Below are 27,728 nucleotides of genomic sequence, written 5' to 3'. Positions count from 1 at the left end.
ACCAACTCTGTAAGGGTTCACCTTAGCGCAATTAGTGCTTTTCATTATCGTGTAGAGGGTAAGCCTATCTCAGGACAACCTTTAGTTGTTCGCTTCATGAGAGGTTTGCTTTTGTCAAAGCCCCCATCAAGCCTCCTACAGTGTCATGGAATCTCAATGTCGTTCTCACCCAGCTGATGAAACCTCCTTTTGAGCCACTGAATTCCTGCCATCTGAAGTACTTGACCTGGAAGGCCATTTTCTTGGTGGCAGTCACTTCAGCTCATAGAGTCAGTGAGCTTCAAGCCTTGGTAGCTCATGCTCCTTATACTAAATTTCATCTTAACAGAGTAGTCCTCCAAACTCACCCTAAGTTCTTGTCGAAGGTGGTGTCGAAGTTCCATCTTAACCAGTCAATTGTCTTGCCAACATTCTTTCCCCGTCCTCATACCCTGCTGAATGTCAGTTGCATACATTGGACTGCAAGCGAGCATTGGCCTTCTATGTGGAGCGGACAAGCCCCTTCAGACAGTCAGCCCAAACGTTTGTTTCTTTTGACCCCAATAGAAGGGGAGTGGCTGTCGGAAAACACACCATCTCAAATTGGCTAGCAGATTGCATTTCCTTCACTTACTCCCAAGCTGGGCTGACTCTTGAGGGTCACGTCACGGCTCATAGTGTTCGAGCCATGGCAGCGTCAGTGGCCCACTTGAAGTCAGCCACTATTGAAGAGATTTGCAAGGCTGCGACGTGGTCATCTGTCCACACATTCACATTTCATTACTGCCGCCAGCAGGATACCCGACGCGACAGTCAGTTCGGGCAGTCAGTGCTGCAGAATCTGTTTGGGGTTTAGAATCCAACTCCACCCCCCTAGGCCCATTTTTATTCTGTTCCAGGCTGCACTCTCAGTTACTTGTTTCTGTTTAGGTCAATCTCAGTTATGTCCTCGCCGTTGCGAGGCCCAATTGACCAATGTTTGTGGTTTTGAGTGAGCCTGGGGGCTAGGGATACCCCATCAGTGAGAACAAGCAGCCTGCTTGTCCTCGGAGAAAGCGAAGTTACTTATCTGTAGCAGGTATTCTCCGAGGACAGCAGGCTGATTGTTCTCACAAACCCGCCCACCTCCCCTTTGGAGTTGTGTCTTCCCTCGTCTTTGCTTTCTACTTGACTTAGGAGCACGCTCGCATTACGGGCGGGAAGACGGTCGTGCATGTGCATTGCGCGCATGTGCGCGCGAGGGCTAGCAAACTTTGTTGCTAGGAAGATCTCCGATCCTGGGGCTGCCGTTGGACATCACCCATCAGTGAGAACAATCAGTCTGCTGTCCTCGGAGAATACCTGCTACAGGTAAGTAACTTCGCTTTATGTCTATTCAGTGGAGAACTGCTCAATCAGAGAACCTTTTGGAAGCCTGGATGTGCCAAGTACCAGATCTAAATATGGACGTCCATTTTTTTGAACATGGACTTCTGCAATTTGAGCTGGATGTCCATCTTTTGGCCCCTCCTTAGTCTCACCCAAAACATACCCACACCACTTCCCCTTGCCATATAGACATACTGCAGGGTTAGACATCCATATTCTGGCTTTATAAAATTGGTATTTGGATGTCCATGCAATATAGATGTCAACATTCTGGATTTCAGACATCTAAGAACATGAATAGAGCTTCTAAAATAAGCACCTAAGTTAGCAATATGCTAGGGACCTCACATATTTTCTAGTATGTTCATTCTGAAATCTGATTGCATTCCATTTCTGCAGAATGAGTTCCACAGCATTTCTGACAAGATGCTATTGAACCAGAAGGAGCGGCTTTCAGATTTGGATGTGAACTATGCCAACATTGACTTCAGCAAGCTGTGTATGAAGGATAGCTACACCTCCACGGAGGAACTAGCAGAATATGCCGAAATCCGAGTAAAGTGAGAATTGGTGATGCTGTGGCCAGGCATAGCTGAAAAGCCTCTCTTACTCTTCCTGGAGACCTCCTTTGGGAGGAACAGCTCGGAGCAAAATCCAAATACACTACTGATGTTTTAGTTAAAATGTATGAAAGGTTACTGTTGTTGGCTGTCAGTGTCTTTTCCCATCTTGTGCCATCATGAATTTGGAAGGCTAAACCACTTGGCTTTTTGGCCCATTTTCCTATGCCTCCTCTGAAAGTCAGTAGAACTCTATGTTTATTATAAGTCTTCTTATACTGCCATTTGTGAAATATCACATTGGTTTACAAACAACTAATAAAAGAGAAGTTAGAAAGGTAAGAGGTAGAGTAGGATTTCTGAGGGACTCCACTCCCCCTCACTCCATCACTTATCAAGGGTTAATCCCCCAAAGCACATGAAAAATAAAAAGGTTAAAAACCAGATTAAAATCTAGCCAGGGAGCTTTCAATATGCAAATATCAGGGAGGTAAACTCTTAGGTTTTTATGGCTCTTCCTTCTGTTGTTCTCCTAAAACTTTCTTGCTGTAAGGGGATGAAGAGGAGAAGGAGGAGGAGGAAGTGGAGAGATGTTAGAGTGAGTGGTAGAGGAATTAATGTCCTATCTGGATAGGGCAACACTGGGATAACTCAGTCAGGACATTAACTGATGGTAAGTGACCTCTCCAGACAGCATTATTGCTGTTATTATAAGCTGAAATTTCATCACTGTATTCCGTAACATTTTTAGATTCATAACAGTTAATACCTGTGGATTGGACATTTCATGGAATTAGAGCCTTGTGTTTCAGCCCACCATGACAGTGGGAATCAACACTAACTTTTTCTTTAGTTTACAAAGGATGTTTGTGGTTGGGATTGTTATTTTCCCCCAGTACAACTGTAGCTGCTGAGGAGCAGGCTGAATGGAATGGAAACCTTGTCATGACATAGCTCTTTGCTAATGCTCTGTACATGTCACTGTCAATTGGCCAATAGTGATGAAAAATACTGCACCACAAGAACACAGTACCAGTTGATTAAAGAATCTTTTTTTCCCCCAAAGAAAAATACATGGACTATTGTATAGTAATGCTATCCATATAGTCTCACATTAAATTACTAAACTGAGATTGCAGCTGCATTTTGCAGAGTTCTGGAAGGGATTTTAGATTTAGCTTGTGCCTTTCTCAGTCTGCTTTGGTTTAATGTAAGACCACTGGCAGGAGTGGCAGTGGCTGGTGGCACTCAAATAGGGAATCAGATTTCAAAGCCTCCGACTTTCCAGTTCCTCACCCAAATCAGAGCACTGCTGAGCTGAGCATCAAAGTAAATTCTTCATTATTACCATCCCGATAGACCTGGTGACCCTCAGAAAAGAAATAACAAAACCAAAAAAATTCCAGATGAGTGTAGTTGTAACAGAAAAAACTTCACATCCTTTGTATCCAAAATATTAGAGTCTAGGAAACAAGATAGGCTTGGACATGGAAAAAGGAAGACCTAGGAATAAGAGCAACCTGACTTGCAATAGGAAACATAATCAGGTCACTTGACATATTTTTGGTGGGGGACAGAGGCAGCTGTGGTCCTCCAACTTTCCACCTTAACTAGAAACAGTCCCTGTTGGGTCTATAGCATCATAAGCCTTCATTTACAATTACTCAAGGTCTTTACTCCATTTTTTAAAATCCTCATTTCATAGCGCAGTCATCACAGTGTCACATCTCGGCCAGGTGCAACACATCACAGCTCCTTCTGGAACCCAGTTCGCATGTACTTTGAATCTAGCTACTAACTGCTGTTGTTGCGTAATGGGTGGGACACCCTGTTCCATAGATTGTATCTTATCTCTGCAGCATCCCTGAGGAGCTGAAGCGGAGTTCAGGAACTGAACTTGGAACTCCCACATGAAAATGCAATGCACTGCCACTGAGCCACTTGGTAACACAGTAAAATACTAAATGATGGCAGATAAAAACCGGTATGGTCCATCCAATCTGCCCAACAAGATAAACTCATTATACATGGTATGCAATACTTTATATGCATACCTGAGTTTGATTTGTCCTTGCCATTTTCAGGGCACAGATCGTAGAAGTCTGCCCAGCACTCTTGTACTAAAATTTCTGAAGTTAACGTCAAAGCTCCTTAAAATTTACAGTCCAGCCCATCGATATCTATTCAGTCACGATCAGGGTGAAGACCGTAGAGGTCTGCCCACCCCTGGTTTTGCTTCCCAATTACCGGTGTTGCCACCCAATCTCCACTAAGACTCCTTGGATCCATTTCTTCTAAACAGGATTCCTTTGTGTTTATCCCACGCGTGTTTGAATTCCATTACCGTTTTCATCACTACCTCTCGCGGGAGGGCATTCCATGTATCCACCACCCTCTCTGTGAAAAAATACTTCCTGACATTACTCCTGAGTCTGCCCCCCTTCAACCTCAATTCATGTCCTCTAGTTCTACCATCTTCCTGTCTCCGGAAAAGGTTTGTTTGTGGATTAATACCTTTCAAATATTTGAACGTCTGCATCATGCCACCCCTGTTTCTCCTTTCCTTCAAAGTATACATGTTCAGGTCAGCAAGTCTCTCCTTCTATGGTTTGCAATGCAAATCCCATATCATTTTTGTAGCTTTTCTTTGCACTGCTTCTAGCCTTTTTATATCTTTACCAAGATATGGCCTCCAAAACTGAACACATTTAGTGTTGCTGCATTAGGAGCATAGACCTTTTGTTTTCATCCACTATCTATATCGCTGTACTTTTTCCTGTATTTAGTAAATTTTTATTAGATTTTAAGGGTACCAAACATCCAAATTCAATACAAAATACAATGTTTTATAACTTCCATTCCATAAGAGAAACTAAATGATAACAGACATTTAACTGGATAAAAATTAAATAATAATGTAGTTCAAAAGCTTGAATTGAGTGAATACACAACAAGTATACAGATAAATAAGTTTATATACACTTTAATGGAAGTTATATGAAAATGAATAGTAATTTGGAAGAAAAAAAACCAAAACTAGGAGGAGAGGGGGAAAAAGGGGGGTGATTTAGATATTATGCTCAGGTGGCTATTTAGTGTGCTTTTTCCTTAGATAATGTTTTTGAAGATGAGAATGGACCAAGCCTCATCATCTTTATGTCAGACTCCAGAGCTCTGCTTTGCCCTTTCCTTGTGAATGCAGTCTTAAATATGGAATCTGAACTGGCACATACAGATTGCTCAATTATGTTTTGAAGAACAGATTTAAATTTGTTCCCTGGGGCCATGAATCATTTGGACCATGGGTATCAACAAGATTCTGAGAGTAAGATCTACTTAAATATTGCTGACAACTTGATTAACTTATTTAGCTCACCTCCCAATCCTGATATCTCCCCCTATATACTAACATGTAATTTTAATTATGTATTAGAACATAAGAACATAAGCACTTCTATACTGGGACAGACCAAAGGTTCATCAAGCCCAGTATCCTGTTTCCAACAATGGTCAATCCAGATCACAAGTACCTGGCAAGATCCGAGAAGTATCAGGCAAGATCCCAGAAGAAGCATTATTTTGTAACATCTTTTTTAATCATCTAATAAATATAATTAACTTCCAGCAGCAGATAGAATCATGGAAAGACAGGTCTGAAAAGGACCTCTTCAGGTCATCTAGTCCTTTTACTGTACCTAAACCATTGCAGATTGATGTTTGCCTGGTCCATTCATAAGAACCCCCAATCCTTTTTGCAACTTGTTCCAGTGCTTAATTGCCCTAGTTAAAATGTTCTTTGCTCTGCTGAATGTGGATAGTGACTCATATCATGCTGTGTACATCTAGCAGCACTATAGAAAATGATATGTACTGTAGTAACAAGAAAGCATGGCAAGGGCTGAGTCTAGAAGAGACATCTCTCTACCTCTTTTCATTCTCTTTAGCTTGCATCTATCCACCATTGCTTTATAGCTAGGAAGATGGCACTGCCCTAAATGCGTTCTGAATAGGGGTTCCATATTTTACTATGTTTCAATCAACCGTAATCCCATTTTGTCTGATCATCTTCATCTTAATGTGGTCAATGTCTTGGTCACTGGTATTTCAAGCATTCAAATTATCATTTAAGTAAAAAGAGAAATATTTGAGTATTGTATGCAGTTAGGCAAATATCATATACAGAAAATATTTATGTTATGTCTAAGATGTAAATTGTAAGAAGGATATTAACACAGTATATAGCTGAATATCAATAAGCAAGGATTTTAGTTGTACATAGAAACTGCATTCACTCTCACATTGAGGCTCTTAAGCATAAAATCTAAGCCCAGTATTTTTTCAATATATTGGAGACCCAAGAGAACATCAGATAGATGTATATCATGTAGCCACAGATGTTTTGCTGGCCCAGATGAGCATGTTCCTTAGTTTTATGATATTCTCTTCTTAGGGATAATTTATTGATGGTGATTGACTTTGAGGGCAATGATCATCAACTGATTTCACAATTGATGGGACTTTTTAACCCCCCCCCCCCCCCTCCCAGGGGCTACAGTTGACAGATACTGCTCACAACATAGAAAATTTTCTAATAGTCATTTAGGTCTTTAAGAAAAACCTGAGTTCAATGCAGGCTGTGATACATTCATTAGATCAACATAAGAATTCTTCAAAGGTGATGTACTTAAGCTTTCAAAAGCATTCAGAGTCTTTCTTCCAACATGCACCTCAAGAACGAGGATGCATCTGGATAGGGTCCATGCCATTTTAAAGGCTCATGTACATTGATATTTTTGGATATGCCTTATGTTAGTCCAGTAAGAGGTATTTGTATTGTAACATGAGGTGAGTACATTTATGTTTTTTCTTTCCCCCCTGTATAACTGACTCATTTTTGGAGACAAGGGTCCAGATTTATTCTTGTAAAGAATTTATTTGCTCTGACTTAATAGCATTGTACTGTACACTAGGTGAAGTCTGACTGTTCCAAAAGGGCATATAAAGCACCATCATTTTATCTGTAACTTTATTAATATTGTTAAGAAAATATTGATGTTAAATTTATTGATGAAAGTTCATTTTTCGGTTTATTTATACTAAGTTGTTAATTTATTTTGATTGAGATACCATATATACTTATGCATATTCTTGAATGAAAGTATGTTAATTGGCTCTTTACTGTCAGGTTGTCATTTCTATAACATGTATAGGAACCGTTTGATAGACTCTGGACATCCTTTTTTCTTCGTAGCATGGCTAATGGTTTTTTGCAGTCATAAATCATTTCGCTCTTGCCATGGTTTTCTCCAGATTCTGTTTCTTTCTATGGTTGCCCATGATTGCGCTCCTCAGCCACCTCATGCCAAGGTTGCACAATATAGTATTTCTTATTCTGAGTCATGTTATATATCCTTATAATTATCCAGGATCATAAAACTTGCTTTCTCTGCCTTTAACAATAGTTAAAATGTTTATTTAAAAGTAATTAGCACACTGACTCCATCTTTGCAGTTTGTAAAATGTTTGCACAGATGATTTCCAGAATTTTGTGTGTCGCGTTTTCTGATCAGATTTGACCACAGAATCTAATGTATTAGAACATATTATTGTGTTTCTGACTGTAGCAATACACAGACTAAACCACAAAACAACACAAAGGCATGAAACTGTCCCTTTTGGATTTCTCTTGAGAATGGTTGATCATGGATTGAGAATTACCAGTAGCATCAACCATGGTTGTCTCTAGTTGCCTACATCACATTAATTGCTGAATTAAAAAGCAGGTTTCAAGCAGCCTGTAGCATTGATACAAGATGCTGTGACACCCACCTCAAAGCCTTTCAGGATTCTATATGAACTATGGAAAATCAAATTAACATTGTTATTAAAAGTGTGCTGATTGACTATTGTCTAGCTGTGTTTGCTCATCATAATTCCCACTGTGGTCACAACCATAGTCTTTGTAGAACTACAGTCAGTTATTTCCAGTTATGATCATCAAGCATAGCCACAACTTTCACATAGCATGGTCAATCAATGTCACACATTGGTTATAGCACTTATCATACAAGGGTCAACCAGGCCTATTGTGGTAAGCAACCACATTGGTCAGTCATCTCAACTATGGCAGAACGTGGTGCCTAGGTCCATAGTGCCCTCCATCACCACTACTGAAAGATGGGATGACTTTGACAGCCTTATTGAACCAGTCTCTGGAAGGAAGGCTGTGACAGAGGACTGGCAGCTTGGGAAGAAAGGGACTATGGGACATAACAGTGACTGCTGTTCATCACAAAAGCTGTGTTTTGTGTTCTGAGATCTCAATGTAATTAACAACTTTCTATTTCAATGCAATAGAAACTGTATTTTACAAAGTTTCTCTTTTGTCTGGTTTAAATAATTTCCTTAAAGCAGCATTGTTTTTGATGGACCAGGACATGAAAAATCAAAGATCTTTCTTAATTATATATTATTTATATAGTTTTGACTGTATGGTGCTGTAGAAGGTATATAAACTTGATTACTGGATTTCATTGCCCCCAAACACCAAGTTCACCTTGGTTATTCCAGCATCTCCCTTCCTATGGAAAAATATAAGTACATAAGTATTGCCATACTGGGACAGACCAAAGGTCCATCAAGCCCAGCATCCTGTTTCCAACAGTGGCCAGTCCAGGTCACAAATACCTGGCAAGATCCCCCAAAAAGTACAAAACATGTTATGTTGCTTATCCCAGAAATAAGCACTAGTCCATTTTAATAATGGTCTATGGACTTTGGATGCTGTCCAAACCTTTTTTTAAACCCCACTAAGCTAACTGCCTATTTCATCTCTGGCTTTGTCCTTATTCTCCAGTGGAAGATCCTCTGTGCTTGGCCCAAAATATTGAAATTGTTTTCTAGTATAGGACAGTGTTTCCCAAGTCAGTCCTGGAGTACCCCCTTGCCAGTCAGGTTTTCAGGATATCCGCAATGAATATGCAAGAGATTGATTTGCATATACTGCCTCTCTTTCATGCATATTCATTGCAGATATTCTGAAAATCTGACTGGCAAGGGGGTACTCCAGGACCAACTTGAGAAACACTGGTATAGGAGGCTGTTCCAGCTTCAGCTTCTGACATCATATTCTAGAACTTCTTTTTATCAAATAATGTCTTTTGTGTGCTATTTTCACCTTTGTGGTATTTAAATATCTCTAGAATATGCTCATTCTCCCTCCTCTAGGGTATATATTTTTAGATCTTTAAGTTTCATTTAATAGGGCTTCCAGGTCACTAGTTTTGTAATATTTTTCTTTTTAAAATTTATCTCATATCTTTTTTCAGTTATTAGCTCAAGGTGAGTTACATTCAGCTACAGTAGGTATTTCCCTATCCCAAGAGGTCTTACAGTCTAAGAGATTCTATATGAGGCATGGTGAGTAGCACATGTTTGGTTAGAATGGCCAATTTACGCACACTAATCGATCAAGTAATTAGCCAATTAGTGATGAAAATTGGATTACAACCAATTATCACTAAATTGCAATAATTGGAATTTATGCATGCATTTTAGGCATATTCTAAAAAGAGTTGTGCATAAATTCCAATGCGTGTAGCCGAAAAGGAAGTATGGCCATGGGAGGAGTTTAGGTGTGTCGGGGCATCAATCAAATTTACACATGTTGTAATAGAATTCGAGGGAACACATATACATTTAGGTGCAGGTATTTACACCAGGTTTTCAGTGGCATAATGGCTGCGCCTAAATGTACACGTTCCTTCAGCTTATATGCTATTCTATAAACTGTGTCTTACCATAGATACAGTTTGTAGAATAGTGCTACATGCGTTATTTTGATGCACCTACATTTTTAGACGCCATTTACTGAATCTGGCCCTAAGTTTGTACCTGAGGCAATGGACGGTAAGTGACTTGCCCAAGATCACAAGGAGAAGCAGTGAGATTTGAAGCTGGCTTCCTTTGCTTTCAAGCCACAGATCTAAGCTCCAGGCTACTCCTCCATTCTAATTTGGGCGCTTCATTTCAGACGGTGGATTTAGCACTAAATGGAACAGGATTAATTTACCAGCCCTTCTTTTCTTGATATTGGAAAGAAAAGTTTGTTCTGTGACCCCTGATACAGATATATTTTTATGCCGAAACACAGCTGTGCCAGGTCTCATTTGGATGCTGGTAAAATAAAAAGTTCCTTTGTCCTATACATGTTTTTGGACTGCAATCCTTTTTTTTTTGTTTTGTGGCTCATCGCATTTGTGGAGCATTCTTCCTTCTTTTTTTGTATTATAATGATCACAAGTCATCACAGAAGTTCATATGCCCAACCTAAGCAGGATGAGATGCTGATATTACAGCTCTACAACCACCAGCAGAAGTGGCACTTACCTTCCTAATGAATGAAATCAATGCATAGCTTGACAGGACCACCGCAAAGACTCAAGCCCAGAACAGCAAGTCCTAGCCAAAAATAGGAACAATTGAGTCAGTAGTAGAAAAGAAACATATACAGAATTAGTGGGAAATGGGAAGGAAAGTTATGAAATAATAGTATCACAAGCAACTCATTGTTTTGAAATTTTAGAAGTGCTGTTGTCATCAGAAAATTGAAACCACAACTATATGATGCTAAGCTCCACATTAGGAGTCACAACCCAAAACAATATCCAGGCCTCATTGTGGAAAATATATTGAAATCCTTAGATCACTGTGTGGTAGTGGACAAAAAAGCCAAGAGAATGTTAGGAATACCATAATGTATCGCTCCATGGTATGTGTGCAATTCAGGTTGCTGCATCTCCGAAAAGATAAAGGAGGTTATTAAAAAAAAGATCTCTATGTGTAAATAGCAGGATTTAAAAATGTAGATCACAAGCACATATCAATGCTAGTTTCAGAAAGATGCAGAGATTTCATACATCTTGATTTAGGCATGCTTGGATGGGAAATTATGCCTATTTAAAAAAAAAAACAACATTTCTCCATTGGCTTTTGCACCAGCTCAGAGTCACGCACAGATTTTTGAAAACTGTTCATTTATCCAGGGATTTATACAAGGGATTAAGGAGGTCTTTTACTAACATGTGCTAGTGCTTTTAGTTTAAACTAAAAATCAGCTAGTGCTAAATGCTGAGACGCCCATAGGGCAGGGCAAGGCATTGCCATTTTGGAGGCGGCGCTGGAAGGAGAGAGTGCTACTCCCTCCCCCCTTTGAAAGGTATGGGGGGGTTGGGGGGCACTAGGCCATCAAGGCAGGTGGAGGGTGGAGGTTAAGTTGCCCACTGGGCCACCAGAGACTGTTTTGTTTTTGGTGTTGGGGGGAGGTTAGGGGAACTAGAAGTCTACTGGACGTCAAGCCCCCTGTACCGTTCTGTTGGGGGGCAGGGTCATGAGGAAGTAAGAAGGCCACTGGGCCACCAGAGAAATTTGTCCGGGGGGAGGGTTAGGGGAGCTGGAGGTCCATGTGGGAGGCATAATCCTTCCACAGAAGTCCCTCGGTGATAAAAACTAATAGCACTCATAAATTTGCATGCTATTAGCTTTCATCATGAAGACTTTAATCCCCTGCACTGTTCCAGTGCTAATTTTCCAGCACTGTTCAGAACTGCATGTAGGATTTGATCATCAGAGCCTTAGGGAGGAGAAATCCAAGGGAGCCGTATGTGTTAGGCAGTTAGAGGCTGATATGCATAGACAGGGAGAGGGACCTTGGGGTGATAGTATCTGAGGATCTGAAGGTGACAAAACAGTGTGATAAGGTGGTGGCCGTAGCAAGAAGGATGATAGGCTGTGTAGAGAGAGGCATAATCAGCAGAAGAAAGGAGGTGCTGATGCCCCTGTACAAGTCATTGGTGAGGCCCCTTGTGGAGTATTGTGTTCAGTTTTGGAGGCCGTATCTTGCTAAACATGTAAGAAGACTTGAAGCGGTCCAGACAAAGGTATGGGGCTTGGGCAAAAAGACATATGAGAAGAGACTGGTAGACCTGAATATATATACCCTAGAGGAGAGGAGGGACAGGGAAGATATGATACAGATGTTTAAATACTTGAAAGGTATTAATATAGAAAGAACTCTTTTCCAGAGAAGGGAAAATGGTAAAACTAGAGGATATGAATTGAGGTTGCGGGGTGGTAGACTTAGGAGTAATGTCAGGAAATTCTTTTTCACAGAGAGGGTGGTTGATGCCTGGAATGTTCTCCCAAGGGAGGTGGTGGAGAAAGAAATGGTGGCAGAATTCAAAAAGGCATGGGATGAACACAGAGGATCTCTAATTAGAAAACTAATGGTATAAAAAATAAAACTTAAAGGGTTGCATATGTTTTTGCATGTTAGGTGGTGCTTAGATGGCAACTCTGGCTGTAAAAACTAAGGCTGGTGTTGGGCAAGCTTGTACGGTCTATGTCCCGCATATGGCAATCCAGTTTAGGATGGGCTGGAGAGGGCTTTGACAAAAACTCCAGTAAGTTGGAACATGAGGACAGTGCCAGGCAAATTTTACAGTCTGTGTCCCGCATGGGTTCGGTTAGGCTGGAGTGGGCTTTGACAGCAACTCCAGTAGTTGGAGAATAAGGACAGAGCTGGATGGACTTCTATGGTCTATGGCCCAGAAACACCAAAGGAAGACCATGATCAAGTATATAAAATCACATTCATTGTTGATTTAATCATGAATTAATAATGAATGTGACTGTTGGACAGACTGGATGGACTTTTCAGGTCTTTATCTGCCGTCACTTACTATGTTACTAGCAGTGGCATAATCGAAAGAGAAGGACACCCATCTTCTGACACAAATCGGGAGATTGGCGTCCTTCTCTCAGGGTCACCCAAATCGGCATAATCGAAAACCGATTTTGGGCGTCCTCAACTGCTTTCCATCGCGGGGACAACCAAAGTTCACAGGGGCGTGTCGGCAGTGTACTGAAGGTGGGACAGGGGCGTGGTTAAGAGATGGGCATCCTCGACTGATAATGGAAAAAAGAAGGGCGTCCCTGACGAGCATTTGGCCGACTTGGTTCAATTTTTTGCACGACAAAGCCTTGAAAAGGTGCCCGAACTGACCAGATGACCACCAGAGGGAATTGGGGATGACCTCCCCTTACTCCCCCAGTGGTCACCAACCCCCTCCCCCCCCCCCAAAAAAAATTTAAAAAACATTTTTTACCAGCCTCTATGCCAGCCTCAAATGTCATGCCAGCTCCATGACAGCAGTATGTAGGTCCCTGGAGCAGTTTTTAGTGGGTGCAGTGCACTTCAGGCAGGCGGACCCAGGCCCATCCCCCCTACCTGTTACATTTGTGTTGGTAAATGTGAGCCCTCCAAAACCCACCCGAAACCCACTGTACCCACATGTAGGTGCCCCCCTTCACCCCTTAGGGCTATGGTAGTGGTGTACAGTTGTGGGGAGTGGGTTTGGGAGGGGGGTTGGGGGGGCTCAGCACCAAAGGTAAGGGAGCTATGCACCTGGGAGCAATTTGTGAAGTCCACTGCAGTGCTCCCTAGGGTGCCTGGTTGATGTCCTGGCATGTGAGGGGGACCAGTGCACTACGAATGCTGGCTCCTCCCACGACCAAAGGGCTTGCATTTGGTCATTTTTGAGATGGGCATCCTTGGTTTCCATTATCTGCGAAAACCGAGGTCGTCCATCTCTAAGGTCGACCATCTCAACATTTAGGTCGACCATCTCTTAGGTTGACCTAAATGTTGAGATTTGGGCGTCTCCGACCGTATTATTGAAACAAATGATGAATGCCCATCTTGTTTCAATAATACGGGATGCCCCGCCCCTTCACAGGGACGTCCTCAAAGATGGGCGCCCTTAGAGATGGACGTACCCATTCGAAAATGCCCCTCCACATCATCCGCAATAGCAAAATGGTGTACAGGTGGGCTGTTGGATGATAGTGAGCAAGGGTGCAAGGAAGGAATTGTGCACATATGTGAAAAAGCACTAGTATTGTAAATGTTTACACATTTAACGCACATATAAATGTTTGTACCTAGATTATAGAGTGACCCCCATAGTGGCTGAAAAGCCAAAGATAAGCAACTTATATTTTCACTGGCTGCCACTGAACATGTAACTTGCATTGCTTTGGGATTCAGCCAGGTACTAGTGACCTGGACAATTCTTGGAAACAATGGTTGGAGACACTGCTGTGCCTCCAAGGTGCACCGCACCCATTGAAGCGCATCATCCCACCACCTTTCCTCATAGAACAGGGGTGTGCGGAGAAGGTGCGTGGCTGTCGGCTCTGCCTTTCCCCTACCTCAGAACAGGAAGTAACGTCAGAGGGACAGGGGACCGGCAGAGCTGATAAATGCGCGCCTGCCCCACCCACCCCCTTGGTGCCTGCACCCAAGGCAGACCGCTTCCACTACCCCGCCCTTGGTATGCTACTACTTGTAGAAAATCCACTGCTTATTCTTGTGATGAATAGTATTGAATAGTTTTGACCACTGTTGGAAACAGGATAGTGGGCTTGTTGGACCTTTGTTCTGACCCTTATAGTGGCTTTCAATGTCTACAGCTTTATCTCACGGGTATTCATTATAGATATCGTGAAATCATGATTGGCTGTGGGTTTGGAAAGCTCTGTTGTAGGATGTGGCTGAGTCAGACTTCTATTCAATTGTAAGACAAAATCACTTGTGACATGATGCCACTTGGATCTGCTGCAAACTGGATTGAATTGAATTTATGCAGTGCTTTTCACCCAAATTGGACACCAATGTGCTGATAAACTAACACCTAAGAAAATATATAAGTGGCCACAACTAGGATGAAAGTTTCACTGCCAGTTTTAATTCCAGCTCTTTATATGAGGACTTCAAACTAAAGAAGGCAGAGTTATAAAGATATAGCTTGTCCTTTAATTCCTTATATCAGGCAACAGGTTGTGGGACAGTGATAGCATTCTGCCATGTCAATATTTGAATGTGATGCTGTGTTTTGCAGTAAGATGATTTTGATGCATCCACAGAATAAAAGTTCTCTTAGATCATCATGTTTGCATATACAGTGCCACTGTCCTCCTGAGGTGTCTGCAGTGCCTTTGCTGGCCGTGCACCATGTTGGATTGTAGAGTAATGCACTTCTTCTGGGGCCTGGACCTCCTGTCTCTGACAGCCAGGAAGAGTCAGAGTCTGGAAAATAGAGATGGTAAAAGGCAGGTTCATTCCACTTTAATGAAAATATCACCAAAATGCTAATCCACTGAAATGTACAAGGGCTACCAAGCTTCCAGTTCATTTGCAGTTGTGTTACAATGATGGTTAGGATAAGGGTTGCCCATTCCCTATAAGCAGGCTGATCCATTCCTAGTTTTACCTCAGATTCATCAATGGGACCTGTAATTCTTTTTCTTTTTAGAGAAAATGGAACCACAAGTCCATAGCTGCAATTGAAGAAAACTAGGACTGGCTCGGCCTGTCCATGATGGCATGGAATTTGTTGGCAAATCCAGTCTGGATCATTGTCTATTCAGCCTCTACAGCATCTTTCTTCTTTTATTTCTATTTAAACATTATGGGTCTGATATTCAAATGATTCATGCATCTAGTGGCACTATAAAAATGATAAGTGGTTGTAGCAGTAGTAGAGAGGTATGCTCCTAAGTTGGCCTCTCTGAAAATTTACAGGGCTAAGGGGGGAAATTCATCAATGCTTTAACGCATGACGCATGTTAATTGAAATTAACACACAGTAAATGCTAAGATGCCCATTTATGCTTGGGGCCAGATTCTATATATGGCACCTAAAAAATCTGCACGGAAAACATTTCCGCGTAAGCACATTCTATAAGCAGTGCCTAGATTTAGGTGCAGTATATAGGATATGCTTACTTGATATCCTAGCGCCTAAATCTACATGACTCCATTTACATCAATGAAAACATGGCGTAAATCCTAGTGCGCAGATTTAGGTGCAGAGGGTCATATTCTATTACAGTGTGTGTAAATTTTGAAATGCCCATGAAATGCCCATTTCCCACCTATAACCATGCCCCTTTTTGCCTGTGCACATTAAAATGTAGACGCTCTGCATTACAGAATATGCTTAGCAATTTATGCACATACATTCTAGTTATTGTCAATTAGTGCTCATTATTGCTTGTTAAGTGCTGTTAACAACGATGATTGGCTTGCTAAGCTAATTAAGTTATGCACGTTGTTATAGAATATGCTTGGATTTCGGCACATAATGCTAGGCACGCTATATATAATCCGGGAGAAGTGCCTAAATTTATACTCAAAATTTCACTAAACTTAGAAGCATTAATTTCACTACATTTAGGGTGGCGACAGGGGTAGATTTAGGGAGAGGAAAAAAAAGTTAGGAGCTCAGCACTGATTTTTAGCCCTGGGCTCATAAATTTGATTCACAAATCTAGGCAAATGAATAGAAGGCCTAAATTTATAAGCAGCTGAAAACTTACAAACTGCTCATAAGTTTGGCTAAAAGTGGGACACAAATTTAGGACCATAAATTTAGGAGCTCAGCAACTTCTTAATATTGGACCCTACAAAAATAAACTTAATAAAGCAAAACATGCAAAAAAAGATTTTTAAAGCAACATTTTCAAAAGTGCCAGACCAGCAATTTAAGGAGCACAAAAATAGTTCACAGCTCACAATAGGGACACATCCAAGGCGAAATGCCATGAAAAGAACAAGAAGGAATCTCCCAATCCTTCCCATTGCGGGTACCTATTGCAAAGTTAAATGTATAAAACCCCTCAAATCTGCAGTGGGGAGCTTGGAGCTGAGAACTAGACAATCTCCTTGTGAGTTGCCATCTTGGACATTTTATATTTTTCAATCTTTTAATAAATTCTTTTATCTTTACCTGTCTGTTCATAGGCCCAGTTTCACCAGCAGTCAGTGGTATATCTATTCAAGGAGGTGCATGTGTTGCATACACATCCCCTGTTAGACAGTTTATCTGCACTATCTCTCCTGCCCTCTGTAATGGAAGGAAGGAGGGCGAATACAGATAAACTGTCTGATATCTCTCAATTCCCTTCCCTGCAAAGCTCTGAAATTCCCACCCCCTTCTCCTTCTTTGCTCAGGCAGCAGCAGTGACACTTATAGGCTGCCTGCGCCTGCACAGGGACTTTTTCTCACTCTGAACTGTCCCACCCCTTCTGACATAGACTTCCTATTTTGTGAAGGGCAGGACAATTCAGAGTGAGAGAAAGTCATGGTCAGGGTTGCCAGGTGGAAAATTTTTTTCCCACCCAATCCAGCCTAAAAACAGCCCAAAACCCGCCCAAACTCAAACCCCGCCCCTGACACCCCCACCCCCGCGTCATCACCCCCGCCGTCATCAACCCCGCCCCCGCCGTCATCGTCCCCGCCTCCCCCGTCACCGGCCCTGCCTCCCCCGTCATCGGCCCCGCCTCCCCCGTCATCGGCCCCGCCCAGAACGTCACTAACCCCGCCCAAAACGTCACTAACCCCGACCCCGCGGCCGAAAAAACCACCCGAAAAACCGCGGAAAAGAAAAAAAAGAAGCCCAAAAAAACGCGACCCGCCGCGGGCAAAAATTACCAGCGGCTGGTCGCGGAAAACCGCCCAATTGGGCGGTAAAACAGCCCACCTGGCAACACTGGTCATGGTGTAGGCACAGGCAGCCTATGAGTACCACTGCCCAGGCAAGACTGGAGTGGAGCTGATTTGAACGTATAGTTGGGGAAGGAGCACAGGGGCACTGGAGGTGAGAGACACAATCCATGTGAAAAATTCCTGGATATGTTGCTGCCAGCAGTTTCATGTTTACTTTTTAACAGTTGTGGTTTTATGACATCTGTGTTAATAATTCTTATGGATAATCAATCCAGGGTTGTGATTGAGGTGACATATAAGAGACATCCCTCACTGGCCAGCAGCATCTGCTAACTTGTGTTTTTTTGTTTTATATTTTTAAATTATAATTAACTCAGAATCCCCAGAGTTTGGCACAATAAAATGATTTGAAATGGAACAGGAAATTTTAACAAAATCTGCTGTTTTGTTTCATTTTTCACGGGTATTCTATATATGGCAACTAAAGTTGTACATGCAAGTCAGCGCGCCAGTGGTGTAGCCAGACCTAACATTTTGGGTGGGCCCAGAGGGCTAGGGTTACCATATGGCGCCAGAAAAAGGAGGACGGATTGAGCCAGCCGGGTTTTACTTCCATTGAAAGCAATGGAAGTAAAACCCGGCTGGCTCAATTACTTCCATTGAAAGCAATGGAAGTAAAACCCGGCTGGCTCAATCCGTCCTCCTTTTTCTGGAGCCATATGGTAACCCTACCCAGAGCTAATATGGGTGGGCACTATGTATATGGGTGTGAGTAGTGTTTCTTGGGACACTCTTAAATAATGCCTTAGAGTGCACTTGATGACAGATTTTTAATAAACAGTCTGCCCAGCAGTTGTCCTGCATCAACATAAACCACATACATACTTGGAACCTATGTTGCAAACTTTAACACCACCAGTTCTGAACACACAAATACCAATAACAGCACCTTTATGTTTTTCATTATCATGTAACCTAAAATCCTTCTGTAATACCAAACGTCTATTCTCTTCTTATTTCCACTATTCATGATGTATTGTAAGCCACATTGAGCCGGGAAAGAGGTGGTAAAATGTGGGATACAAATGCAATAAATAAAATAATATACACAACAGCAATGTGTTCCATTGGAACAAAACAGACAAGTCAGACTGAAACAGATTCCATACAAACCATATGCCAGCAGAATCTCTCACCTGGGTCACTTGCAGAACACAGATTAACCCTCATCAATTGAGAATAGAGGACCAAATTTTGAAATTGGCCTGTAGCTCAGTATCAGCCTTGCCCTTCCCAACCCCCATCCCTCTCTGTAGCCTGGCATCAGCCCTGCCCTTCCCTAACCCCATCCATCCCTGTAGCCCAGCATCAGCCCTACCCTTCCCCCCATCACATCATCCCTGTAGCCATCTTTTCATGTTAATTTGTACAGTGCTGCGTAAGTCTAGTAGCGCTATAGAAATGTTTAATAGTAGTAGTAGCCATCTCCCCTACCCTTCCCAATCTCTACCCCCCCCCCCACCCTGATGCACACCAGCATTAAATATAAAACCCACTATTTATATTTAATGTTGATGGGTTTCTCGGTAGGGGGTGGTCTCTGTCTGCAGTGCCCAAGTTTTTAAAAAAAAGTCTTATATATGAACATTTTTTTAACGTCCTTGGCACTACAGAGCCCACATTAAATACACAACATTTTTGTTTAAACCTGGTATTATACAAATTAAAACATTTTTGTTACCTGGTCTTGAGCTTCCTATAGAGATCTATTGCCCCCGATGAGGTCCTAATGGGTGTGCACGTGGGATTCCAGGTTCTAGGCCCGATTCCCCAAGCATAGCAGCAAGAATGTTAAAAAAGCAGGCAGGAAGGCTTCTGAATGGCTGCATGTTGCTGTGCAGCCTAACTGGTGCCAGGATCCAAATTACTGAAGCTATTCATCTCCAATTATCACATAAACCAAGATGTATTCTATGTGCAGCCAGAAATCGCCCCATCCTTTCCCCTGTAAGCCACATATGGTAATTTTGAGCCTAAAGCGACCCTTACACTCCCATCCCCCCCCCCCCCCCCCCCCCCCCCCCCACACACACACACTTATTTCGGCCCGTTTCTGAGAAACCGGAGATGAGGGGGAAAGAGAAAAAGTTTTATTCTAGTCTGCACTGCAGGCAGTTCAAATTCACAATTCACCATTAATTTCGTGTAAAATAACATATCTAGACGGCACAAAAATAATAAAAACAAAGGGGGAGTAAGAAGAGGAGACACATAACGGGTGACCTAAATTCAACTAATATGAACACATTTTAGAAATAAATAAAATGGGAGCTAGAAATAATTTTAAAATAATGAGAGAAGATAATTGTTTAAAATTAAAACTAAAGGCAAAATACAATAGGAGGACAGGAAGCGTGAGAAGGGCAGGGCATAAAGGTGGTATATGTGGAATAAACAAACATCATATGAACCTGTGATTGCAAGAGAAGAACAACTGTGGGTCTAGCCAAAGGAGAAGAAAAAAAAAGCAGAGCCAAGTACTGCAGGGGAAGAAGCACCCTTACCTGAATATTAAAAGAAGAGAAAAGCTCTGGAGGAGACCTGCAAAGAGCTCAGCAGGATTTAAAAACATCCTGACAGAAAGCAAATAATGAGCCCCTATATAAACTTAGCAGGGAGACAGGAGACTGTTAGGCTGTTCAATCGCCTCAGATTTCTCCCTAGTTAGATGTAATCAGTGCAGATAAACTCAGCAGGGAGACAGTAGGCAGATAGGCTGGTTCAATCGCAGCTGGGTTATGGGCATTCAGTCACCTCAGATCCCTCCCTCCCTGGTGTTTCAGTCAGTGCCCGGAGTCAGAGTAGCAATATAAACAACAACTGGAGAAGCGATTGACTCAGGGAGAGCCCCATGGAATAATGAGACCCGGACAAGGAAACTGAGAGTGAGCTGCTGACGCCTAAAAAGACAGGTACCGATTGGCGGGTCAGAGAGACTGGGCGGGCCTGTGCTGAGATTGGGTGGGCCTGGGCCCACCCGTAGCTACGCCCCTGCAGCACGCACTGCCGATTTGCACGCACAATTTAATTGATTATTGAGTCAATCAGTGCTAATAATTGGCTGCTAGCAACCAATTATTAGTAAGAAGAAAACAGCAGAGATGATGAAAATGGCAGGATTTCTTTAACTAGCAATTCTTCAAAATGACTCCACACGGACTGTGTTTTGGTAACAAGGCCTGTGTCAGGAGTCAGCAGAAATGTGCATGGACAAAAAGTCTAGAAAACAATTAGATCTACGTCACCTGTGAACACGAGTGGTAAACAGTGTTCTATGTAAGCTTGTAAGAAACTACTACTACTACTACTTATCACTTCTATAGCGCTACAAAACTGCAGATATTGCAGAGCACCCGAGATCACATCAAGCGATACACCCACCAAACACTTGAAGAATTATTAAAGAAATCCTGCCATTTTTGTCATCTCCGCTGTTTTCTTCTTGCTTGTTTGCATTGTGTGGAGTGTTGACTCTTGTTTGTGTTTCCTCTAACAACCAATTATTAGCATTAATTGGTCTTAATTTAGAGTTACGCACACATCGTATTGTATAATGATCTGTGTGTAAATCCTAGGATGCATATTTTTTGGTGGCATGTTTAGGGGGTATTTCAAGGGCATTCCTATGAGGGGTCGTATAGCATTTTATAAAATGGTATTATTCCCCAAAGGGTTATATGTACTCCAGACTTTTCCTATGACTAATAAGGATCTTTTTTTTCTGTTCAAATATGTTTATTAGATTTTTAAAAAGTATAATCAGGTAAACAAATAACCCAACAACAATCATAGACATGATATATAGATATTCCATACATTGCAATGTCATTGTGAAAATCCGTGCAAACTCATATAGCTAAAAAGAATAATGCAAAGGTTCACTTGAAAGAAAGTCATACAAAAGGAGAAGTCTCAACGTAAACCATACATCAATGCCATCTTCTTAATGTTCACAAAATTTAATTACCGGGTCCCATGTTTTATGAAACAAATGCATAGAGTTGTTACGTTCAGCTAGGATTTTTTCGTATTTAAGAATTGTACACACAATAGCGCACCAAAAACAAAAGGAGACTAGTTTGTGGTTTTTCGAGTTACTAATAATAGTAGAAAGTGCTACAGCCAATAATGTGTCAAATAATTTATATTTACATTTAAGAGCTGTTTGTTTCAACCCTGCAGAACAAAAATTTATAAGGTGAAATGAGGAGACCCCATATGAAGAATAGTACACAATCTTTCCACAACTGCTGACCAAAATGATTGGAGGTCGGGACAAGTGAAACACATATGTTCTAGGGTATCTATACCACTATTATAGGACCAGCACAGATTTGATAATGAAGAATCTATTTTATGTTGTTTAACTGGGGTCCATAATGCTTTATGGGTCAATAGGAAAAGAGATTGTAATATGGGGGCCGAAGCAATAGGTTTCATGGACTTAGTCCAAAACCATTCCCATAATTTATCAGACATGAAGTGGTTAGTGTCCATTAATCAAATATTTTGAAGGGCCACAATTTTTGAGTGGTTAGATGGTAATAATGCAGAATAAAATTGTGAGGCTATTCCCTTTGTTTTAGAAATAGAATCAAATATATGGAGATTATCTGAAGTTTGATGTGTGGTATATTGTTTATTCACCACTTGGTGAATGCAGATTTTAATTGTAAATATTTAAAATATTGATTGCCAGGAAGGTGAAATTTATTAACTAGATCCTTGAAAGGTAGGATAGTATTCGAAGAGCATATATCTGTTAAACAATAGATACCACAAGATATCCAAGCCTTCCAAATAAAAGGAGAAGAGCCAATCTTTATATGAGAATGACTCCAAATTGAAGCCTGCCTAGAAAAAGACATGGAGAACTTATAAGTGGAATCTAAAATAAAAACAGCTTTGAGAGTATCATATATAATTGGTCAGGTTGTAGTTATTGCCTGTGATGTCAATAAAGGCAATTTGTCTAAAGGAAAAGGGTGAGCCATAATTTTTTTTAAATAAAGAGCCATGTGGGAGCAGCTAAGCTATGGCAATTTAACCAAACCACTGCTCCTCTTAACAGAAATGCTTGTTTATAAAGAAACAAATCTGGTAATTTCAGACCACCTGAATGTCTGGGCATTCATAATTTAGATAATAAAATTCTGGCAGGCTCTTTTTTCCATACAAGGAGGAGATAATAGTATCCAAATCTCGAAAAAAAGATTTAGGAAATTGAAAAGGTAACATACTCATTACATATATAATACGTGGGGCGATAACCATTTTAATAGTTTCAATTCTCTCCCACCAACTAAGATGTAAGGGGGCCAAGAGTTACATGTGTCTTGAGTGTTTTTCAGGAGTAAATCAGTATTAATTTTAATTGTATCCTCACATGAGGTCCCAAAATAAATACCAAGATATTTAATTTGAGTTGGGCACCATCTTATAGCGATTGATATTATTTAGGATTTGTTACCATGAACATTTAAAGGCATTCATTCAGTTTTTGACCAATTAATTTTATAGCCAGAGAGAAAGCCATAATGGTGTAATATGGTGGACAAAGAAGGGAGAGAGCTATCCGGATAAGTGATATAAAGAAAAATATCATCTGCATAGGCATAAAGCTTAATAGAGGAACTCTCAGTAGGAATCTCTTGAATGTCTGGGTGATTTTTGATAGCTATAAGGAGAGGTTCTAATACAAGAAAAAAAGTAAAGGTGACAAAGGGCAACCTTGTCGAGTGCCTTGATGCAGTGGAAACGAGTCTGTGAGGAATTAGTCAAAAGTTTAGCAGTTGGTGCTGAGTATAAAACAGAAATCATATCAATAAATTGAGTACCAAAATTAAACCATTTTAAAACCTGAAATAAAAAAGGCCATTCAACATAGTCAAATGCCTTTTCAGCATCTAAAGAAATTACACAAGTTGGAATATTAAGTTGTTTAGAAAGATGTAAGATATGAAACAAAAAGTGAGGAAAACGAATGAGGATACAAAAAATGCTTTATTATATAATAAAATGCTGTATTGTATAAAAAACGACCTGACACAGCCGTGTTTTGGCCCAAAGGCCTGCCTCAGGGGTCTTGAACAACCTCTGATGATATGGTGTAAGACGTACACTGTTGAAAATATGCCTGATATCAGTTGGTAATTGTACACACGTTCCCTTAGGAGAGACGCAGAACAGGCTTGTTCCTGGCATTGATGTTTTATCTTTTTTGGAAGAGAGGAGACCAAAGAAGCTTTTGTCGCAGCATATTTTCAAGTGTACGTCTTACAGCATATCATCAGAGGTTGTTCAAGACCCCTGAGGCAGGCCTTTGGGCCGAAACACGGCCGTGTCTCGTAATTTTTTTATACAATACAGCATTTTATTATATAATAAAGCATTTTTTGGTATCCTCATTCATTTTCCTCACTTTTTGTTTCATATCTCACAGTATCGTGAGGGTTTTCATCTCCATTTTTTGTTGTGGCTTAGAAAGATGTAAGACATGGCTAAACACTCTAGAGTTATCTGAACCATATCGACTAGGGACAAAACCATTTTGTTCAGGGGCAATTAAATGACCAATTAGTGCTAACCTATCTGCCAAAACTTTTGCAAAAATCTTACAGTCGTAATTTAACAGAGATAAGGAGGCTTATTTTCAAAGCACTTAGCCTCCCAAAGTTCCATAGAAACATATGGAACTTAGCCTCCCAAAGTGCTTTGAAAATATGCTATATAGGGTGATAATTGCCAGCCAAAAGAGGATCACTACCAGGTTTTTCTAAGAGAATAAGGTAAAATTATGTATCATACCTGATAATTTTCTTTCCATTAATCATAGCTGATCAATCCATAGACTGGTGGGTTGTGTCCATCTACCAGCAGGTGGAGATAGAGAGCAAACTTTTGCCTCCCTATATGTGGTCATGTGCTGCCGGAAACTCCTCAGTATGTCGATATCAAAGCTCCATCCGCAGGACTCAGCACTTAGAGAATTACACCCACAAAGGGACACTCTGCCCAGCTCACCACCGCCGAAACGGGGGAGGGGAATTAACCCAGCTCATCCCCACACAAGTGGGGGAGGGGAATCTGTCCAGCTCATCCCCGCGGAGCGGGGGAGGGACACCACCCCGCCGATGCGGGGGGATCTGGCTTATCCTACAACCGCAACCGCGGGAGGAGCTGACTGACCGCCGAAGCGGGAGGGGTACAAAGCTGCCCTACAGCCGCACGAAGCGGGAGGGAGTGCCGGCAGAATTTAAATCTCAATCCAGCCCCGTAAAACGGAGGGGAGAGGAATGCAGCAGCTCACTGTAACACAAACTCGTCTCAACTCTTGAAGAATCCAAGTGAAAAAAGAACTTGAATACGAAGTCCTCCTGAAGTAACTGAAGACTAAACTTGAACCTAAAATTCAACCAGAATATAAACAGTACAGATATCTGGGAGGGGCTATGGATTGATCAGCTATGATTAATGGAAAGAAAATTATCAGGTATGATACATAATTTTACCTTCCATATCATCATGCTGATCAATCCATAGACTGGTGGGATGTACCGAAGCAGTACTCACCCAGGGCGGGACATAGAAATCCCTGACCGCAACACTGAAGCTCCAAACCGGGCCTCCGCCCGAGCAGCCACAGTCAAGCGGTAATGCCTGGAAAAGGTATGGGCCGAAGCCCAAGTTGCCGCCTTGCAAATCTTTTCCAAGGAGACGGACCCGGCCTCTGCCATCGAGGCCGCCTGAGCTCTAGTGGAGTGAGCCTTCAGCTGGATAGGCGGCACCTTCCCCGCGGCCACATAAGCCGCTGCAATGGCTTCCTTGACCCATCTTGCCACTGTAGGCTTAGCAGCCTGCAGACCCTTCCGAGGACCTGTAAACAGGACAAACAGATGATCCGATTTCCGGAAATCATTGGTCACTTCCAAGTATCTGATGATGACTCGTCTCACATCCAGATATTTGAGAGCAGAGTATTCCTCTGGGTAGTCCTCCCTCCGAAAGGAAGGGAGACAGAGCTGCTGATTCACATGGAAGCGAGAAACAATCTTGGGCAGGAAGGAAGGCACTGTGCGAATAGTCACTCCTGCCTCAGTGAACTGCAGAAAAGGCTCTCGACATGAGAGTGCCTGGAGCTCGGAAACTCTTCTGGCTGAAGTGATAGCCACCAAAAAGACTGCTTTCAACGTCAGGTCTTTCAGAGATGCCCTCGACAAGGGTTCAAAAGGCGGCTTCTGCAATGCTCTTAGCACCAGGTTGAGATTCCACGCAGGCACCACTGAGTGCAGAGGAGGGCGCAGGTGATTAACTCCCTTGAGAAAGCGCACCACATCTGGCTGCGAAGCTAGGGAAACACCCTTCAGGCGACCCCTGAAGCAAGCCAGAGCCGCTACCTGGACTTTAAGGGAACTGAGCGACAGGCCTTTCTCCAGACCTTCTTGCAGGAACGCCAACACTGAAGAAATTGGAGCAGTGAAGGGAGAAAGGGAGCCTGCTTCACACCACGCTGCAAAGATACGCCAAACCCTGGCGTAAGCAGTAGAAGTAGAGCGCTTCCTCGCTCTCAGCATAGTGGCGATGACCTTGTCTGAGAAGCCCTTCTTCCTCAGACGCTGCCGCTCAATAGCCAGGCCGTAAGACCAAAGGGGGAGGGATCCTCCATCACCACAGGACCCTGATGTAACAGGCCCTGCTCCACTGGCAGCCGCAGAGGAACGTCGACTGAGAGCCTGATCAAGTCCGCATACCAGGGACGTCTGGGCCAATCCGGACCCACCAGGATTATCCGGCCCGGATGATTTGCCACCCGGTCTAGCACCCTGCCCAGCATGGGCCAGGGCGGGAACACATAGAGAAGCTCTTGTGTCGGCCACTGTTGGAGAAGAGCATCTACTCCCAGGGATCGAGGGTCCCGTCCTCTGCTGAAAAAGCGCGGCACTTGGCAATTGGCCGATGACGCCATCAGATCTAGGCTCGGCTGGCCCCAGCGCTTCGTGATGTCCAAGAACGCCTGAGCAGATAGCTGCCACTCTCCGGGCTCCAAGGTATGGCAACTGAGAAAGTCCGCCTTGACATTCATGACTCCGGCAATGTGGGCCGCTGACAGCTGTTCCAGGTTCGCTTCCGCCCACTGGCATAGATTCATGGCCTCCTTGGCTAGAGGGGCGCTCTTGGTACCTCCCTGGCGGTTGACATAGGCCACAGCCGTGGCATTGTCCGACAGGACCCGTACTGGCTTCAACGCCAGTACCGGGATGAACTCCAAAAGCGCCAACCGAATGGCTCTGAGTTCCAGGAGGTTGATAGACCACTTTGCCTCCGCAGGAGACCAGAGCCCCTGCGCTGTCCTTCCCAAGCAGTGGGCTCCCCAGCCCGACAAAGAGGCGTCCGTCGTTACGACAATCCACTCCGGGGTCACCAGAGGCATTCCCGCAGACAACTTGTCTGTCTGCATCCACCAGCTCAGCGCCTTGCGCACTGCTGGGTCCAAGGGAAGGCGCACAGCATAATCCTCCGACATCGGAGTCCAGCGCTGCAGCAGAGAGTGTTGTAGTGGTCTCATATGAGCCCTGGCCCAGGGCACTACTTCCATCGTGGCCGTCATAGAGCCCAACAGCTGCACATAGTCCCAAGCCCGAAGAGGAGAGGCTACTAGGAACTGGTCCACCTGAGCCTGAAGTTTGACAATCCGATTGTCTGGCAGGAACACTCTGCCCACTTGGGTGTCGAATCGAACTCCCAGATACTCCAGGGACTGAGTCGGGCGCAGCTGGCTCTTCTCCCAGTTGATGATCCATCCCAGGGAGCTCAAAAGAGCAACTACCCAGTCCATAGCTTTGCCGCACTCTGCATAAGAGGGGGCTCGGATCAACCAGTCATCCAGATAAGGATGGACTTGTACTCCTTCCTTTCGCAGGAAGGCCGCTATGACCACCATTACTTTGGAAAAGGTCCGCGGAGCAGTAGCCAACCCGAAAGGGAGGGCTCTGAACTAGAAGTGTCGTCCCAGGACTGCAAAACGCAGAAAGCGTTGATGAGGAGGCCAGATGGGAATATGCAGGTACGCTTCCTTGATGTCCAAGGAAGCCAAGAACTCTCCTGCCTTCACTGCTGCTATAACAGAGCGGAGAGTCTCCATGCGAAAGTGCCGCACTTTCAAGGCCCGATTGACCCCTTTGAGGTCGAGGAT

General features: G+C 42.8%; 2 protein-coding genes across 9 annotated transcripts in view; one reads left to right on the top strand and one right to left on the bottom strand.

Annotated features, from left to right (window-relative positions):
• LOC115476643 (myelin-associated glycoprotein-like) overlaps nucleotides 1-3,884 on the top strand; it is a 116,566-nt gene extending 112,682 nt beyond the window's left edge. The window contains exon 10 of the mRNA XM_030213118.1: nucleotides 1,747-3,884. Coding sequence (XP_030068978.1) covers nucleotides 1,747-1,911 — 165 coding nt within the window. The 3' untranslated portion in view covers nucleotides 1,912-3,884. The remainder of the gene's footprint in view (nucleotides 1-1,746) is intronic.
• Nucleotides 3,885-14,693: 10,809 nt separating this feature from the next.
• The window catches only part of LOC115476569 (sialoadhesin-like), a 176,066-nt gene continuing 163,031 nt past the window's right edge, over nucleotides 14,694-27,728 (bottom strand). For 5 of the 8 annotated variants that reach the window (XM_030213002.1, XM_030213003.1, XM_030212999.1 and 2 more), the window contains one exon: nucleotides 14,813-15,054. In XM_030213002.1, coding sequence (XP_030068862.1) covers nucleotides 14,905-15,054 — 150 coding nt within the window. In that variant the 3' untranslated portion in view covers nucleotides 14,813-14,904. Of the gene's footprint in view, nucleotides 15,055-27,728 lie in introns of all 8 variants that reach the window. The other 3 variants (XM_030213000.1, XM_030213001.1, XM_030213004.1) reach the window with 2 other exon arrangements.

Source organism: Microcaecilia unicolor, chromosome 8 (assembly GCF_901765095.1).
Source record: "Microcaecilia unicolor chromosome 8, aMicUni1.1, whole genome shotgun sequence".
In the NCBI taxonomy this organism is placed as follows: Eukaryota; Metazoa; Chordata; class Amphibia; order Gymnophiona; family Siphonopidae; genus Microcaecilia; species Microcaecilia unicolor.
The sequence above is the reverse complement of the archived record's forward strand: the minus strand, read 5'-3'. Positions and strand labels throughout refer to the sequence as shown.